At 43.9% G+C, this 20,128-nt stretch overlaps 1 protein-coding gene across 1 annotated transcript; it reads right to left on the reverse strand.

The window, feature by feature from the left end:
* Positions 1 to 493: 493 nt before the first annotated feature.
* LOC121596601 lies at positions 494 to 19,924 on the reverse strand. The gene is made up of 6 exons (XM_041921690.1): positions 18,979 to 19,924; positions 3,451 to 3,820; positions 3,250 to 3,377; positions 2,121 to 3,175; positions 1,300 to 1,662; positions 494 to 1,231 (listed from the first exon to the last, which is right to left on the reverse strand). Exons 1-6 carry the CDS (start codon positions 19,520 to 19,522, stop codon positions 896 to 898), a joined length of 2,796 nt encoding a protein of 931 aa, XP_041777624.1. The 5' UTR covers positions 19,523 to 19,924; the 3' UTR covers positions 494 to 895.
* Positions 19,925 to 20,128: the final 204 nt, after the last annotated feature.

Consider the following 20,128-nt stretch of genomic DNA (forward strand, 5'->3'; position numbering starts at 1 on the left):
ACGCAGCCACAACGCGCAACGGTGTCACTTTCTTTTGACTCGTATTACCCTCCACCCTGCGCAGCCTTCAGCGCTTGCGCTTAGGAATGCAAATATTTGAACCATCGCGTACCGCGTATGCGCAAAGCTCGCTTTAGTGCGCGGGAGATTGCGTTCTTCGGCAATCGGCAGCAGTTGTTGAGCTGCTTTTTTGGAATGTTTTAAAACCTGTCGCGCGCCAGTAAGAACACGAAACACGAGGCAGTTCGGGTTTAATCTTACGGGAAGTGAAGGAATGTAAAGAATGTGCTGCGTTGGGTACGAAGAATTTGAGGATTTTTTTTGTAGTTTGAGTGTCAGTGGAAGCACCTTACATGATTGCTGGTACGATAACGTGACGTTTATCAGTGACATAGTTTGTCATCAATCAGTGATAACTACAGATCATCTTTCTGTAGAAGGTTTATCACATTCTCGTCTATAAAAAGACATCAAAGACACAATTTTGAATTCCTTGTGTTATCTTTCGTCATTTTAAATATTTATTATCCGATCTATATACTCTACCGACAGCAACACACAAAAAAAACGTTCCTTCTCTAAACAATACTCAATAGCACTCACATGGCCTGTCATTTTGTCTACTTTCAGTCACATTTGGAATATCTACACTACATAACCTTAATATGGTATACTTTTTTCAGTACAGAGCACTTGAGTGTTTCCTCTATGGCTGACTATGGTCTTTTTCTCCCGTGTACGGTATATCTTCGTTTTATGACACAGTATGTTACAAGGCTACACGGTTAACCAAGCTCCAAGCTTGCTATATACAACAACAATACCTCAGTAAGCCTCAAAGCTAACAGCTCCGTTACAAAGCGTACACATATACGCACCAACTCACAAGCACACTTTACGCGTACTTCAGTTTGTTTGCATTTACATCCGGAAAGAAGGTCCCGGCCGTTTTGACCAGCGATACGGAATCGCGCGACTGTTGTGTGGCTGAGGGTCCAACACCTCCCATGCGAGCTGATGACGAAGAACCTTCCGGTGGTGGTTCCGGGCCGGGAAAAGCGCCCTGACTACGGTAATCCAACAATGCTGGCTGACCGGTGTGAAGTGCTGGCGGAAACGCGAGCAAAGGTTTCTCCAGCGCGGCACGATCACCGCGACATTCGTGGTTCTTGATGTCCGCGAACGTTTCGAACAGCTTCTGGCAGACGACGCACTTTAGGTGATTGCGAGACTAAGGAGAGGAGATACAAGAAGCGATGATTAGAGAGATTCAGTACCCAACCAAAGACCCATACAAACCTTCTCCGGTGGGTTTAGTTCAGCGTTCTGCATCGTGGAAGGTTCCTGGTTAACCTCCCGCATATGACGCTCCAGCAGTTGGGAAAAGTTGCCAAAGATTGATGCCGAATCTAGCCCGCTCAGATGCGCCGCTCCCAAGAAGCTGGATCCACCTGCTCCGACATACGGTTGAGGATGAGTTTTAGTAGCAATTCCACCGGCAGAAGAACCAGTCCGACCCGTCTCCAGCACTCCATTGCGTTCCGTCTCGGCAACCGTCGTACCAGGCACACCGTGAGCCTGTGCTTCCGCTGGAACCGTAGCTCTGGTATCACTCTTTTCCAGCTTGAAGCTAGTGAAGATGGCTTGCGGCGAGTCTTGTACCTATACGCAGCGGTCCGTTGACAGGTGTTTGGAAGAAGGCATGCACGACGAAGCACGAAAGTTCGGTTGTATTATTTCTGGCACACAGTACGGACCCACAGGAAAGTGATCACAGTGATGACTGTTTGCGGGGATTTAATTGATTCTTTAGAAGGTGATCCTCCAGTAGGATCTGATGAAAGGATTCGTGTACTAACAGATGATGATGATGATGATCGAGTGGTTAGCAAATACACAGATGTTCTACGCTTGGGGTTAATGAAGAGACAAGATAGGTTGCCTTTCCTGTACAGTACGTTACACATCCAGTGAAAGAAGAAATAGAGAGAGAGAGAGAAAGAGAGAGACAGAGTGGGAAAACATGTGAAAACACAGTGAATGTAACAAAATGTACATGAGCTGCTCTAGACCGGTAGAACCTGCTTCCCCCAACTGACTTCATGCGACATGAAACTCACGTTATTGTACACCTCCATGACGTGGTTCTTCCGGGGACGTCCACGCTTACGATTGAATAGCGTTTTGCTCGAGCTGAACTGCAGGAAATTGGCCGTCTCTAGCAGCGCACGATCACGATCTGCCGCACCGCCTACTATCGTATCGATCGAGCTGGATGGCTTCCCGTTCGTTGTGGTTGCCGAGGTTTGCGGTGGCACAGAGTCATCCTTTTTGAGCAACCGATAGTCAACGGTAGGATTGGACAGAAGTTTCGAACGTGGCGGTGTGCTGCTAAGTGCTTCCCTCTTCAGGTACATCGGAACTTCCGCCGGTGATTCTACGTGATCTGCCGCTTCCTGAGGCTTGTATTTCCGTTTCGCTGGCGGTGGCTTATCATGTCCACTGCTTTGGGCAGCAGTTGGTAGCTGACTGTTGGCGAAATCCACCACTGGTACACCCATAACACCGCCGTAAATTTGATGCAGGTAAGCCTCTTCAATGTTGCCCATCATCGAAAGATTTCGTAGCATTTCTACGTTTTCTGACGCGAAGATCTGCTCGTAGCTCATTTGCTGTAGCATCTGCAATCGCATCTGATACATCATCTGAAGTGGTAACGTACGGAACGTAATCTCAGCCATCACCGAGAGCAAATCCAGAAAAGGGTTTTTAACCACTGCTTCCTGACATCTCCCCGCAGGTTCCGGTGATAACCGTGCTGTCACTTCTTCCCTTGCTGGTGATCGCACTTCCGGCACTTCCGTCGATGACTGCTCTCCACCCGATCTGGCACCATCGTCCGCTTTGCTTTGGTTAAACTTGGAAAGCAGATTGCGTGCCATCTGATACCGCCTGTAGTCCACCTCCGTGTCCATACGCTCGTGCTTGCGCTTGTGACTGAGCAGCTGCCCGCTCGAATGCAGCACGTAGTGGCAGTTTTCGTGCATACAGTGAATGTGATTGCACACGCGCGAAAACCGACAGTCCTTGTAGGTACAGTCCTCCGTTTTAAGGAACTTTTTGTAACCATCCTTGAGCAGCATCTCATCCTTCAGGTGGTACGTTTTGTGTTTTTCTGTGGAAAGATGACAGGAAGATATTAGCATTGGTAATATCTACTTTGAACGTATGTTGTCTCTCAAATCCTACCCATATCGGCTTTGTTTTTGAAGGTATATTTGCAGTTCTCCCGCCGGCAGTGGAAATGGGTCGTCCGCTGCGTACGGAACGCACAGTAGTCTGTGTTGCAGTCTTCCGTCGCCCGAAACCGTTGGAACCTAGGATCGAAACAATAAATAAAGCCATAAAAATCGCTCCATAACATCTTCCAAAAAACCCTAAAACCCTCACCCATTCTTCACGATCGCCTCGTGCTTCCGGTGGTAGTTGGCATGCATCTGGACGTCGCTCGTGCTAATGTACACCTTATCACAGTTCTCGTGCACGCAGTGGTAGTGCGTGTGCTTGTGGTTATGCTGGCACGCCCCATACTGTATACTACAGTCGTCCGACGACGAGAAGCGGTAGAACCCGTACTTGAGCGATTCCTTTCTCTTCTTGTGCCACTTTAGATGGCGTATGATCTCGTACTTCTTGTACAGCACCTTCCCCCGGCAGAACGTGTCGTGGCAGTGGAAGTGTTCGTGCAGGTTCTCGTACTGACACTTGTCGTGTTTGCACTCGTAACCGGAAGCGTATCGTTGAATGAGCCCATAATTATCTGCGGAGAGAGAGAGAGAGAGAGAGAGAGAGAGAGAGAGAGAGAGAGAGAAGTAAAAATAAAGCAATCAATGAAGGTGGTTGTACAAGCGTTTGAAATAGTTTGTTGCTAAAACGCCTAAATGTATGCAATGCGATCAACGCTGTGGATGATATACCGAGTGGTGGAGTGTACCAGTAGCAGATCGTTATGAAATGTCATTTTATTGAAATTGTTGTAATTATATATTTTAATCAAAAATGATAGAATATTTCAATAATGTGTTTTTATAGATAAATATATAAATATATAAATAAATAACTTGAAGTTAATTTCATTATCCATTTTAGTAGGTTCATGTTTTGATTTCATCTTAATTTGTTCATTTTTAAAACCGCTTGACATGTGTTCTTGCTGGGATCGTTGACAATCAATGCCACGAGAATCAAAAGCTTTAACAAATTTTGATATTTATTCTCTATATGGTGCACAACAGCTCAACCCGACCCTAGATCTCGATCCCCCACACAACAATTGAACGAAATGATGAATGGAATGGACCCGTCCAATCGACCGTAAGCCTAATAAGCTAAAGATTAGCCATCCCAAAACCCGACAACCATGTCCACAACCCAACTGCCGCGTTACAGTCAAATAGAAACAAGAGCGAAATTTAAATTGATTACCGACGCCAACCCGCAAGTCTGATTCATGAAGTGATCTACTTCACACATTTAATCAACTGCCTGCCCCGCTTCATGTCGCGTGGTGGCACTTACTAAGCACATTTCTTATCATCAGTCCTCTAGCCGACCGAAGTGCCGACCAACCTTGCACCCACCAGTATGGCCTTTTTTGCACGCAACCAGCTCCCCTTCTTCCCATCCCCGTCCTTAACACCTACTAACACCCGACAATACCCGCAAGCAATCAGCATATCAGAATCTTGACATTACTTCCGCTCGAAGCTCGAAAAACCGATCAACTAACAACCTCAGACCTCAAGTTCAACACACACACACACACACATATACCCGAATAATGTGCGCCATACGAAAAAAATACTAACCCCCTGCTCAGGATTAAACCACCGCAGCGGCGCGGTTTGCCGCGCCATTTGAGCCGATTACGCTTGTTAATATTCCGAGCCGCGCGGTATTTCGGTATGCCCGGTTATGATTGGTACAGTTCGTTGTTTTATTCTCTCTCTCTCTCTTTCTTCACCTCCGATCTTCGATTCGATTTCCACAAGTTCACATATTTCGATTGTCTGTTTTGTTTTATTGACGTTTGTGTGTTGCATTTGCTCTCACTTGCTGTGTGTGTGTGTTTTTTTTCTCTTCTCATTTTTAGTTTAATCATCATCTCGCACAAACCAATTGTGGCTCCCCCGCTACCCCACTAACAGGCAGCGCGGTAGGCGCACGTGGTGTGAGCCACAGTTTAGCCAACTCATGCTCCGAGACCTGTCCGTGAAGGACGTAAAGGCACCAACAGAATAACTTGCGTGCATGTGTGTGTGAGAGAGAGAGGGGAAAAAGAGTAAAAATCTGTAATAAAAACACTAAACACAAGCTCAACCAAAATCCGAACACTCTAAATAACGTTTTACGAAAAGGAATGGTACAACAAAAAAAAACAAGAAACAATGCTACATTAACCATGATCTTGACTATCGGCCCGGGGGATGTATAGCATGGGTTTGGTGGGATAGGAACGACAAAACGGGGGAGAGATGAAGGTGGTCAAGTGATCGAAAAGAGAAAAACTAAATTTCGTCCGAAAACCAGTATTTTGATGAATACGTGAGGCGAAATCAATGCTAATGGTATGTCAGAATTTCGTCAGAGATGTGGTAAAAAAAAAACTCCTCGCAACAAAATCCTGCTCGGCAAAAACCACCTTCCATACCAGTTTGCTCGCCATTTCATTTTGGATTTATTTTAATTCATCTGAAATGTCGGGACGCTCTACGAAGCCAGGCTGTTGGTCGCTCTAGCAGCAGCCAACGCGATCCTCCAGGAGCTTTCATAATCCTCACAAAACCGAACACCAAGTTCCACATCTCACAGTGTGTGTGTATGTGTGTGTGTGTGTGTGTGTGTGTGTTTTCTCGGTACTTTTGGGTGATTTCTGGTTGCTCTATCATCTAACTCTTTGCACCTTATTCCCTCCTTTCCCATCTGCGGGCCGATCATGTATTAATTTATATGAATTTTTCTGTTACCTTCCCCTGGGTGGGGTTGGCGCGCGCGGGTTCTGAATGTTTGAACGACCGAAAAGTGTGCCGAAATGGTGAAGCATTCCGTTGAGGGGAGCACTTTTTTTTCGGCGGCATTTTGCTGTACCAGTTCGTGCTGTCAATCCTGTCTTTGATGGGGCATGGCAAGTCAAAGCCGAGAAGGATATGGAAACGGTCCGAATCAATGAACCGGCGAATGTGCGAAACACGCGGGCCTAACATATTATTGGCCGCAGAAAGAACGCAAAAGCACCCCAAAGCACTAGGTAGCAAGGAGTTTGAAGCACTGCACCATCGCCGTTACGGGTTAGACTGATTGGAGAGCAAGGATAAAGGACTGTCTTTTTAATTTAATCAGCACGGCCCCATGTTCATACATGGGCATCGTCATTGGAACAGGTGGAACTTATTCAAGGATGAGAGCAAATGAAAAATAGATTTATGAAGCGCTAAGCTAATCATGTTTGCTTTCCCAATTGACATTTTCGAGCACGAATAATCGGGAATTTGAGCAAATTCCCTCAAACTGGAGCCTTAAACTTCCCTGAAACTGCACCAGTTTAAGGGAGATAAGAAAAAGTCCTTTAAAATCAACTGTGATGCGGCTTTTTCGTTACTTTCCTCTAGATTCGCTCGGAAATGATGTTTCCTATCGCTATGGTTGATCATGTTCCTATTTTAAACTTAAATAATACCGATTTTTTATAGAATAGCTTCACACAAAATTAGCTTTTGTTTTTCATGAAAAAACAGTAACTAGGAATGTAAAATGAGCACGACGACATCGTCCCTCGATAGACATCGTCCCTTCTTTTTTCGTCAAATATTGAAGCAAATCAATCTAAAACTAAATGAACGCCACCATCATCCGACAGAATAAGGTCACACACAGGCACAAACGAAAATTTGACGCGTTTATCATGGTTTATCATGCACAAATCCACAATTTTGGTATTTCGAGAACCATTCGATCAGATTATGGTTACAAATTTAGAACAAATGTCACTTGTGTTGGTATGGGAAAACAATTTCGAGCAAATGCCACTTGGGCTATGTGTTCACTCCAAAAACCCATTGCAATTACGATACGAATTTTGTTGTAAAATTCGCTCTAACAATCTACTGCTAGCATAGGAATAGTGTTTCACCTTTCAACAACCGGCGCAAGAGGTCAACCTCGGCCGCAGCATAATTATTCGCTTTTCGCGAACCTCACCATCCATCGATAAGCATCGGGAAGGCACGGGGAACCGCAAGTGCGAACCGCAACCAAACGGAGCCAACAAAATAACACAGATTAGACCAGTACCAATGCCATATTTGGCACACTCGCTCGATATTCAAAACCCGGGGGAGAGCTTCCCTCCAAAATTATACTGCCGTTTATTTCATTTTTTTTTCGCTCTTCTTGTAGCTCATCTTGCGCTTCTGCTGGGAAGGAAAAGATGCTTGGTCTTTTTTTTTGATGATAAATTATGTGTTTAGAAATATGCCAATGGTAACGAGGTAGCTTGAGGATCATCGCCGTACGCAATCCTGATCATTTCTCTGTTGGCCACCGGGTTTTGGAGGGGTATGGGGTTTTTTTTTTTTTTTGAGAAATGTGTAAGCAAAAGGCTCTAGTTGGACGTTCGGACGGTACGCTTTATCATCATTTTGGTCTCCTTTTTTTGGCTACCCCGATTTATAACAATAAGCTTTAGTTGTTATTGTTCTCGGCAATTGGGGGCGAAGACTTCAAGGGATTATTCCAAGGTTGGTGAGGAGAGGAGTGTCTATTTTTGAGTGTCTTTATAAGCAGCAATTGCTGTTTTATCTTATAAAATAACAACATGAGTTCTTACATTGGCAAATTCAATTCTTCAATCTTCTCATTTGCTACTAACTATACGGTAATAAGTTGTTGCTCTATAGAAAATAACGCTCCATCCATCTAATTTGTACCCAAAAACATACCCTCAAACTCAAATAGAAAGCCGAAAGCATTGCCTTCGACAAAAGCAATAAATCCTCGGGATGAAAAAACACGCGTCATCACTCTATTAAATCCAAGCTCAATTGACCTCATCATCGTGCCTTTATTCTACCCCTATACTTTCTCACCTTTTATCCACATTCATTCGGTAGAACACTCTTACAAACCGACACGCTCCAACCGAACCGAAGGGGGCGAATCGTCATCGTCGTCCCGATCGACACACTTGGGCACTTAGTGCTATGCTCTGGCTCTTGATTTGAATTTTAGGTGAAATGTAACGTTTTTTTTTGTCTTCTTCTTCTTTGTTGCTACCTTTAATCTAATATTCCGTAAAAGCAAAGACGATGATCGCAACAACAACAACAAAACACAAACGATCGATATACCCTGCCTTTTAAAAGGAACGATGTCCAGCGAGCCACAAAAGGCAAAGGGTTTTCGGTAGAAGAATTAACAACAACAAAAAAACAGTGCGTATGACGATTGAGGTTGGAAAAATTTGAAGAGAAAGATGAAAAAAACAAAAACTACTACTACTACTAACACCGGTCAGCTAAAACGCTGGTGAGTAGAAGAATTCCACCTTCCATCACACCACGAACGCAAAGCATTCGTTCGCTGTGTGTGTTTCTTAACATCAATCAATTCATTGTTTTCATACGATTCTTTATTATCTTCGTCCAACCCGGGATCGCAAGCGGAGTTCCCGGGCTTCCGCTCTCTTTTTTTTTTGGGTGAATTTGAAAGAAGATTCTTAAGCGTTAAAGTCACAAACACTGTCCTCTCGCTCAATGATGCTTCGTTAATGTTTTGTGTGCTGGTCGCACAAGCATGTTCCATTTTATTTGAATGGATTGTTACAGGAAAATGGAATAATGGAGGAATTAAGAGACATTGAAACCCTTTCAAGCATATTTAGAGAATTATTGCTGTGTTTAAAGGCTATTAGTAATATCACACAACAGAGAAAGAAGATTCCAACTTGAATAATTCATCGAACATGCACTTCAAATAGAACCCAATACTTGTTCCGTAATTGTAACTAATATGAATTCTTTGAAACCTGCAACTATTTTCTCGCTAACTTCATTTTCCTACTCTTAACTCCGAGTATTCAAATGAATTCGCTCTCCTTATTCTTTCTTTTAATCTTGAAGAACATTTATCATGCTACTTCTTGCCCGCTTCTGCCTTTTTGCTGACTGACAACCAATCTATAACTCAATATCGATTAAAAAACACCACACACACACACACATACACACACCACACGCAAATCAAGAAGGAAGTAAAATAAACTCAACTCAACATCGAAACTCAGCAGGAGCAGCAGCAGCAACACCCGATCACCTATCTCAATCATTTGCGTCCGCGCAAGGTGACCGATTTAAATATCTCAAAATAGATCGGACCGAACTTGGGCCGTGCTGAAACTGGACAATGAGTTGGTACAGAAATGATAGACGATCCCGAGGAGTATAGTGAAGGCAACCCTACCCGAAAAGCCCCACCGGTCTACCAAATCTACTTCACCCCCCAAAAAAAACCTGCCCCAAAACAACTCGCGCTGGAAAGAGTCCAAAGCCGAAAGATTAGACGCGAACAAAACGCGTCACGAACAAAAAATTAAGAACAATAATACAGCAACACAAAAAATGAATGTTGAACGCAACAATAACAAAAAAAAAACACGACAAATGATACCGCAAAGAGTATGTAAAAAAATCACATACCCCGCCATAGCAAACTGTTTCGAAAACGTAACAAGTTTGCTTGTTACGCAAACGTAACAAGGAAAAGCCGGACGGAACGGAAGAGGATAGTCAAAGTCTGCTGGGCTGGAATTGAGAGATGATAATCTCTGAAAACGCAACACCCCAACTACTGGAGCCGGGGGCCGAAACATTAGCCATAAAAAAAAAGAAAGAAAGAAAGAAAAGATAGATCTCTGTAGTTGTTACTTTAGGCACGCGTGCACACGCGCTGTACCCGCGCGGTTTGCTGTATTATTACAATTACTTTGCTGTTAATGCGCTTTGCGCCTTGCCTTGCCATTCTTCGGACAGAACTCACTCCGGCTCACTCATTGATCTTGATCGATCGAACGAACGGAAAGTAACTTGTGCTTTGAAGTTTGAAATCAGTGTTTTTCTATCATTTTCAATATTGATTGAGAGAAATTTGCCGTTTTTTTTCTCTCTTTCTCGCTGTCGAATTTGTCGAAAATTGGTGCAACATTGGTGTTGGAAATAAACTCTTTCGCGCTTGAGCTTAAGATCCTTTGAGGCTGACGCCAAATCACAAAAAACCATTGAATCGAAGGAAAAACGTAGCAAGCGGGGCATTTAAAAGGCAGGAAAAGCTCACAAAACAAGACAACAAGGAAACCACCCCTCCACAAAAAAAAACATCTAACGGACTCAGAAAATCATAAGTAGTAGGCTTGGTGGTTGCTCCACTCTCTTAAAAGCCATCAATCGAGCTAAAGCATTATCCCCCTTCCCCTCCCCCTAACTTCTTTGAATCCCCTCCGCCGCGTGACGTCAACAAACGCGTGTATGAAATTATTTACCGAAATTATTATATTTCTCCACGGTTCTTCTGATTGATTTATCGAACGCATTAAACTAGTTCAAATTGATTTCGGGTTTGGGGTGTGTTTTTTTTTTTGTTCTCTCTTCGAGTGGAGTATTGCCTTCTCTGTGTCCCAGCAGCACGAAGAAATAAAAAGTGACTTGCCAAAAGGCAAAAAAGAACCACCCTAGACGCGCGGGACGTCTTAAGACACACGCTTCTCCCCCTCCAATAGAAAGGCTCCTCTTCGCGCTAGAGAGCTTCGCGGCTACACATCCCAGAAAAGCTTCCAGCTTTTGCCCGAAAACTGATCATTTATTCTTCAAAACGCACACAGTGGCGGCGGCGGCGGCGATGGAAGGTATATATTTTACTCTCCTTTTTCCGCCAACTGCCAACGGGGGTTGCTCCATTTTTTCCAAGGGGTAAATTTGCGGCGCTTTCGCGCGATCCCTTAACCCGCACCGAACTTGCGCAGCCGGGTGCTCAAGGGGGGAGAGGCGTCTTTCATTTGGCGTAATGATACGGTGGCTTAAAACATTCCTGCTAGACGGCGGTGGAGTGGCGACCGGTTTATTATTATTTTTTTTTTCGCTGTGTCTGCCCTTGCGTCAACCGGTCAATTTTTTGGTTTTGGTCTAGCGCTTTGGAAGGTCTTGGTTTGGCAGTGGGCAAACATATGCGCGCGCGCTGACCTCTGGCAGGGATGAAAGGATGAAAACCCACTCCAGGCCGGGACTGCGACGAGGTGGAGGAGGTCAAACTAGAAGCGTCTTAAAAGCTTCCGCATTAATCTACTTATTTGCGCTCGGCATGCCGCTCCGCGGACAAAACATGACGGACAATTTTATTTTTCGGCACGGAGAGATACCTCCACGGCTATTGGCTATGGCGCTTTTTTACGATCGTGCGAGATTTGTTTATTGACTTTTTGTTTGATCGATCGGTGTGTGTGTGTGTGTGTGTGTGTGTGTGTGTGTGTGTGTGTGTGTGTGTGTGTTTTATCCTTCGGTTGGCGGGATCTACTGCTTCTAGGGCTACAACAGTTTCCATTTCTTATTGGGGTCATTTGTAGCATTCGTTTTTAACATGCTCTTTGCAGTTAATTGGGCAAGCAACTGTGTCCAGTTTGGTATGGTTTGGGACTTTTATATTGTGGCTGATGTTGGGCCGGAAAGCAATAAGTAAATAAACATGTAACATGCTGATCTACATTTTTATACCGCTCTTACGATGATAAAAAAAAACGAGAAATTGAATTGTATGTTCGCAACAAGATGGAAAAATGATTTAACACGAAATAAAAAAGAACGGAAGAACATACATAACACAAGGAACATGTTGATCAATCAACAAAGCATTGCTCAACAGAGGATGAAGCAGGAGAAACAAGATTAATCTAATATGGAATAAATCGAAATAATTTAAAGCATAATTAAAAAATGAAACTTTAAAGAAAGAAGCAAATAGGTAAAATGGAATAGATGACCAATATCAACAAAATTACAACTAACAAGGGAATGAAGAAGCTATGAAAAGTTACAAAAAATTAAATAGCTTTAGAATGTGTCAATTCTCAGCATTTCAAGTATTACATTCCAAAACATGCAAACGTTCCAACAAAGAAACGCACAGCAAACTATCATTCGATCTTCAATGAGGGACTGTTTGATTATATGTTTGCAAAACTGTGCAGCAATAAAAATATTAACCAGCCTGTGTGGTCTTTTGCACAGTCTCACACAAACACCACGCCTTCCTTCCTTTCAGTCCAAAGTCAAGCATCAAACAGCCACCATTGCATCAAGTGACTTTCTGTGGTCCATATTCTGATGTTTTTGTTGAAAAAAAAACGCATGAAAGAAGAAAGAGCCACATCAGCAAAATCGTAACCACTTGATGCGCGCGGGAAGGAAGGCACAGCAAACAGCGCACAACACAAAAAGAAAACCCTCAGCCTCACCCTAAACTGTCCACTGGGGAAGTGTATCGAATCCCTCCGTAGCCATAAGGACCATTGACCCTCTGGATGGACCCTCTTCTGGCCCTGTCTTGCGGGCCAAGGATAAACACACACAATAGCAGCTTATGTTTTGATTTCCAAAGAAAGCATCACCCATACACTGAGAGAGAGAGAGAGAGAGAGAGAGAGAGAGAGAGAGAGAGAGAGAGAGAGAGCGCACGCAGCATCATGTTTCTTGCCTTTCCCATGAAAGACCGGTTGGGATTGGGTTTTATTAGGTTTGATTGAATTATGCACTCGGGCTCGGGCTAATTAAGAACGATACAATTTTATGCTTTATTATGCGAGAGAAAATAGTGCTTGCAATGCTAAAAATTACAGCACTGAGCGTAACAAAAAAACAGCTTATTGAACTGTTTTTAAAAATGTTTAAATTATTCCCACCAGCCCATCAATCAACCCAACTCACCGGAAGATTTTCAATAAGGCACCGCACGCAAACTCCACCTCCAATTCTTGCCAGCTAAAACAATAGCATTTCTGACCAAAACCAAACCTCTCCCCCCCCCCTTCCAAAACGGAAACGGGATTTTCTGTGTGCCCCGCGGGGAAGAAGAATTCGTTTCTTGTGCATTTTTGGTTTTCAACAGAAAAAATGAATTTCATAAAACGATGCATTTCGTTGACGATGAGCTGGTACGGGGCAAGCAAGTGGAATATTAAACACATTCTGTTGCGGTTACGTCGGTCGAGCACGGGAGCACACGGCCCTGCTGCCATCGATTAAGCGCCGGCAGGAAGTGAGTCTTCAAGGGAATTCACGTTATGCTGTGTGACATCATCTTCTTGGGGCTGAGCACAGAAGTGGAACAGAGTTGCGAGCAACGGGTAGGGAGGAAGGACAGTGAAGTATGGAGCTAGGGATTTATTGTATCGATATGTTGATGAACCGGCACGTGCAACGATCCTCGATGTTGTGGTGTGAACTATGTTTATTGTTCGTTTTCTCGGAGATGATTCTCGTAGAGAAAACATATTAGAGAATTAAATGTAGAGAGGGATTGGCTGTATATAATACGACTTATTTTAAACAAATAAAAGTATTTACAAACATAAATGCGAAAGAACCAATATATGAGCGCACACAAGAGTTAAAAAGTGCGTTTTGTTGCGATATTGCGTTATACTGCATACATTAAGGCGTTTTAAGCGTCCGTCAGAGTTAAGCGTTTATTAAACCACCTTTTCACTTCAATAAATACAAATTTAAACCATTTCTGGCCGCCATACGTGACTCATATCTGGACTTTCCATTCATTCAACGCTCTAAACAATTCATCCTACTCTTGTGTAGCCATTTTTTTCCACCGAACCATTATATCAATTTATGCTAACTGATCATACACCGCGTGCATTCTAATCACTCCCATCCGAAGGGGGGGCGAGGCTCCTTTTTCAGGCAAAAAAGGCACTATGTCATGCATAAAACGGTAATGCGTAATACTTTCTGCAACATTGCCCCCGTGATATGGCCACCAAAGCGGAAGTGACAATACGTCGGTATTGGCCCGTTTGGTGTGGCGTGTGTGTGATATGGTGAGGAGAAAACAACGCTTCACAACACACACAGAGTGAAGTCACACTTTAAACCACGGTATGGTCACGCTGGCACATCACATGCGGCATTTGATTCGCTTTGATTTGCTTTCCCCTTGCCCTTTCTTCCCTCTCCCTCGCTGTCCAATGTGAAAAGCTGGCTGACATTCCGCAAACGACCCGATATTCCCAATAAAACACTCAACTCATAACAGCGTTCCGTTCGCGCGCGCGCTCGCGGTCAGTGCGTTGATTTTTTCCCCTGTTTTGTCTTGTTTTTTTTTTTGTTTTGTGTCGTTTACCCTGCCACGCTGCTTTTATTGGTTTATTGTGACTAATTTGGTTTGATTGCGGTTTCCGCGGGTATGCTGGAAAAATGCTTCTGTCCCGCAACCACTCTCAACGCTTCAGTGTGTGTTCACTTGGGACGACGGAAAACGTAGCGAAAGCGGGGTGTAGCGTCGTACCCAAAAGGGTCAAAAGGTTAATTTCATTGATTGAGCGCAGTTTTCCTCCCCGGTTTAGGGGACGGAATGTTAAGGGGAGAGAGGGGGGGGGTAAAAAATCTGAGTTACACTACAGTACAGGGCAGTGGCGGGGAAAGAATTGATAAAAATGAGTTTCTCCCGCACGTTCGCAGAATCAGTGAGGACAGAAAGAATTTCTTCCAACCGTTCAGCGCGGGCAAGTCAAGCATGAAATTCATTCCCGGTACGATTAAAATCTTTCACTGCGAGGTTGAAGTGATGCGGAGGAGATGGCTGAAAGGGTTAGGACCAGGAAGGGAGATGAGGCAACTATGCTGAATATATACATGTTTTCACTGAGTCAGCCGCCAGATGAGTGAAGGCCTTTAACCCTGATCGGTCGGCCATATGCTGGATAATTATTTCTTTATGCGCCGAACGATGCTTCCCCTAATGAAGGGGTTTCATTGAACGACAATTGAACGCTAACTAGGAGAGAAATTTTATATCTAAAAATTGAAGCATCATCAATGCAAATCAAACAATTTAAACGACGTATCTGTTCACCGCTAACACAGCTAATGAGTCTAGCACGATTGATTTATCTTTTCAAGGATACAATCCTAAACAAAGTCATGTACAGCCATGGTACGATCGTTGCGCTTGCCAACTCGATTGCCAACTGCCTCTAAACAAGGCCATCGGACACAAAAGCACACACACACACACACATGTGCACAGGTCGAAATCGACGTAGAATTTGAAATGAAAATCTCTCACCTCTTTCACCATTTCTAAAATTGTGATCTTCGGATCAGTTATTTTCGGTAAGAACAACGTCAAATTTTCCTTCACCAAGCACCACGCGAAACCTTACTTGTTGCACACAGACACACACTCACACACACGCTCTTTCTCTCACTTCCTCTTCGATAGCAACGTTCATCACCTGACCCAAAGACTCAATCGAGCCAAACAAAAAAGAAGAGAGATAGAGAGGACGAACACGAGCAACGCCAAAAAAAACTACGGGAAAAAGTCGATCAATCGATCGAAGAGCGACTGAAAATGTCCCAAAAATATAACCCCCTTTTCGGGTGGGTGGCAGCGATGAATGGGTGGTTTCGGGCGGTGGAGATGGTGTAATCTTATGCCCTACCCATTGATTTGTTGACAAATTTGCACTTGGTTGTTGGTTGCGCTGATACGCTACTCGCTGCCAAGAAAGTAAAGTGTGAAGAATGGGAGTACGTTCATTTCGATAACAAGTTAATGCAATAATTGAATTTAATTAGATGCAGCAGTGCATTGTAAGTAAGAAATAAATGATGTTAAATTTAAAGTATAAATAACTTACTCAAAACTTGCGTTCCAGTAATAAAAGGATGAAACAAAACGATACGAATATTACTATAAAATTACGAAATAAAAATAAAAACTAAAAATTATCACATAATAATCACAAATATGAGAAACACAATAATGCAAATTAGTATTAAACAAAAGCATGAGAAAACTTAAAAAATCATAAATAAAATCAATAATAAAACAATTTTTCACAAAAGATATGTACATTAAAGCTAAACGTAGCTGAAATCAAATTAAAATATAAAAAAAAAACAAGAAAAATCCCCAAAAAAACTATTCTGAAGCGATCCTCAAATTCCCATTGCTTTCCATCCAACAAGAAGAATTCCAATTCCATACCTAACAGGAATGCTAGTATCACCAATTCCCTTTCATCTTTTTTCATATTTCTCTCATCCTACAAACTATTTCAAACGAACGAGCAAACTATTTCTCACCACTTTGGCTCGAGGTATCAAAATCCTTTCGATGAGTTTATTTCCAATTCATCTTTCAGTTGCTCAAGACAAGCTTTCCGTTGCTAGTGCCTACGATCTAGGAAGGAGCGAAGGTAAGGGCAAAGTGTAGGTGAACATGACGAAAATTCAACAAGCACAAAGCTACACACGCAACACAGACTTTTATCTTCCAAAGCCACAGCAAGGATCGTACGAACGGTCTTTTTTTTGGTTCGTTCGGTTCTTCTCTCTTTTGGCTTTGGCTTGCCTTCTTCTCCTCGACTCGCCTTTTTTCACATCTTTATCTCGCCTTATTTCACTCGCTCTTGAATCAATCTATCATCGACACTTAATGTCAATTTCTCGCTCGCTCCCCACTCCCCGGCCGGTACGGCGAGCGAAATTCGTTTCATTTCATTCGTATGTTGTGTTATTATATGCTTTTGAACTATTGCTTCGTTTGCTTCATCCCCCCTCTCCCCTCCCCGCGAACCGTGCACCGTACATTTTAAATAGGAATTTTGTGTCCAATGTTCGATTGAAAGCCCCGCGAGATCCACGTACCCACGGGAGCCTTCTTTTTAAGGCTCTGCCGTGTTGTTGTTTTTATCCAAATCACGTGGCTTGAAATTCGACCGCCGCCGTGATCCTTCACGTCAAAGGCGAAGCTAGACAAACAACAAGTGAACACGCTGAAATGCTGGCTGGCGCTGCCGTAAAAGGCAACAAGCAACGCGACCTGCCTGCGTGCCACCTTCTCCAATGTTTCGAACGATCGAAATGTTGATTTTTGTAGCTAAATCAACGAGAAAGAAGACGAAATCGAGATGACACTCGATCGAGGAGAGGAAAAAATCGTCCAAAATCGAAAGAAAGTAACGCGTGGTGGGAAGTAAAATAGGGTGAAAGAACGAACAAAAACACTCCTATATGAATCCCTCCTCGTAGGCACGCAGACACACACAATGGCTAGAAACAACATCGACAACATCGATCGACAGCATCGCGCGATAGATCACTTTTATGAAAATCAATTAGAAATTAATTTACGATCGAAGGAAGGGTTGCTCCCGCGGGCCAGTGTGTCTCTCTGCATCACTCATCGAAATTCGAATTATTTGATCGTAGAGCTCAGTCAGCGTCACGATCACGCTCCGGGCTATAGATATGTTGCCTTTTGCTTCATATTTTTCCCTACGTTTGCCCTATCATTCTGTAGCAAAAACACACACACACACACATTTGTCTGTGTTTCGTTTGCCACTTTATAGCCTCTTCTCATTTCACCGATCATTTTGGCGCTCTCGAAAGCGACTCGATCTTGGTGGAGTTTGCTTCAAATTAATTATATTTCATGCCTAAGCACTTATTTTTTGCAACAAAGCAGCTAACAGCGAGGGCTGAACAAAAACACAACATTACCCCACTTCCCTTCTAATCTGCCGCTCGTTATGTTGCTTCCCTGCGTTTTATTCCGAATTATTCTCTTCACTTTATTGCGGAACAAGTGTGCTCGTGTGTGTGTGTGTGTGTGTGTGTGTGTGTGTGTGTGTGTGTGTGTGTGTGTGCTTGCTTTTATTAGGTGCCTGTTTATTCGGCCCCAAAATGCCAACTGCGCCCGTAAGGAACTGTCCAGCGTTAATGCGTCTTTTGAATATGCTTAATATGCTCGAGATCATGGGATAGGAGGCGATTAGCAAGCGGGCAGGAAGAAAAAAAACCGAGGGGAACAATTCCAAACGAACGAACGAACGAACGTAGTTGTGTTGACGCGATATTGCGACGCCGTGGTAGTGTGGCTGGTGGCAGAATCAGAGCAAGACGTCAAACATGTACACGGAAACGGTTGGGAATGCTAGAGAACATATGAAACGGAGGCTGCTCTTCATGCCGTTGATGATGAAGATGGAGAGTGAGTATTAAATTTACGATCACCGGCAATGAAAAAAAACAGCCAACGCATCTCAAGGCTGGTCAGTTAAGGGCGTTATTTTTTATCAGCAATAGGAGCGAAGGAGTTGGTTTTTGTTTGTTTGTCTGTGATGACAAAATGAAACAAATGGGTTTCGATAGTGTACAAAGTATGTTTCTAATGGAACACTGCGTTGTGATGTTCGGTATGAGCGGTGTTTTGATTAACATCTTATTTAAGTCACTTAACTCCTCAGGCTATTCGTAAGAAGTAATGTCCTTCTGGAACTAATTCTACCTGTAACTCATTCAGTACTCCTTAGGTTGCGTCATATCCAAAAAGATGTGTAATTCGTTCTAAACATCAGGATTTCTTTAAAATTTAATTATCATTCTTGGAAGCATTTTGATTTATTGAGGATCTGATGTGGTGGAACTGTTGAAACTTGTATTCAAACATCACTGAGGTACGTAATTATTCATCAAACACAGGTTGTTTTAGCTAAAACGGATGACACCTAGACCCAAATTGAAGATCCGGATAATCTTCAAGGATCTTCAAACTACTAGATCTTGCGAGTCTTACACAACACCACAAATTGGCATAACCAATGGAAACCATTAGAAGTCTCAAGCTACTCACCGTGCAACAGCTCCAGGATGGTCGCCATACTTTCGTCCTTCTCGCTGTCCGCCAGGAACTTGCTAAACTCACTAAACTTTGCCTCGTCCATCTCGCCCAACCGAGTCTTGAGCGAGTTGTTATTGTTGTGAATGATTGCGCCACCACCAACACTGCCACTTGCATCACTAACGTTCCGATTGTTGTTGTTGTTGTTGTTACCACTCAGTGGACTATTGTTGTTGTCGATCGAATCGCCACACTTGCTGCCACTGTCACCGACCCCACCGTACATGACGGTGGTGCAGCTGCTACTGCTTCGATCACTTCCGGCCGTACACTCGAGCGCCGTCACCCCGTCATACTCGTCCTCTTCGAACTTTGCGCATGCACTGCCACTGTAGTTCAGCACTTTGCCCATCTCGCTCGAACCGTGGCTTGTTGCATCCTCGTCCACACTGGCAAACCGTATCCTTTGGATGACGGACGACGGAGACGACTTGACACCGCCCACCGGATAAACCGATCCCAGCTCCTGCTCCCCATTGCTCTCCGGTGACATCATGACTTCGGAGCCTTCAGAGCCTACAGACACGTTTTCCCAACCGAAAATCTCTCCTTGTGTTCGCAAACTCGATCACAAACCGTTTGACAATAGTAACAGACACACCACGCCACTAGTGCAAGTGCTTTACATCGCACAGGAAATCTAGAGCACTGGGCCACTACCAAGCAAGCATCACCACCTATCTAGAACGCATGCTAATGTTACTACTCGTTGGCAGTGCCCTTCGGCGGACCCTTTTACCGCGCTCGAACTCAACACAAAGTGCGCACACACCCAACCGTCCCTGCCGTAATCACGACCTAATGCTCAATTGCGTGCGTCTACGCTTCCCCTGGGGTAGCGCCTTCTCTCGAGATCCTGTGCGGTGCGTGTTCGTATCTCGACTAAAGTACACCGATTCGACAATGCGCGCTGGTACGTCCGTTTACGCACCGCAACCGACGGCAAACGCCACGAGACCGCTCGGCTCGGGTTCGGCTCGCTCGCTCGGGTCGACGTTTCGGCGTTCATACGGAATGTGTGTAAGCGCGCGCGCTCGCGCAAGCGGCATTGCACAGGGGGCGCACAAAAACACAGCCCTTCGGGGCTTCTCATGATCGAAGA

The sequence above is a fragment of the Anopheles merus genome, chromosome 3R (genome assembly GCF_017562075.2).
Source record: "Anopheles merus strain MAF chromosome 3R, AmerM5.1, whole genome shotgun sequence".
Lineage (NCBI taxonomy): Eukaryota > Metazoa > Arthropoda > Insecta > Diptera > Culicidae > Anopheles > Anopheles merus.

What these genes read in the sequence shown, in the direction of transcription:
- LOC121596601 (XM_041921690.1), bottom strand. Translation starts at nt 19,522, where the DNA reads ATGATGTCACCGGAGAGCAATGGGGAGCAGGAGCTGGGATCGGTTTAT. An exon ending in GAGGCGATCGTGAAGAATGG is followed by an intron (nt 3,378 to 3,450) that starts GTGAGGGTTTTA and finishes TTTCGATCCTAG; the next exon opens with GTTCCAACGGTTTCGGGCGA. An exon ending in CAAAAACAAAGCCGATATGG is followed by an intron (nt 3,176 to 3,249) that starts GTAGGATTTGAG and finishes ATCTTTCCACAG; the next exon opens with AAAAACACAAAACGTACCAC.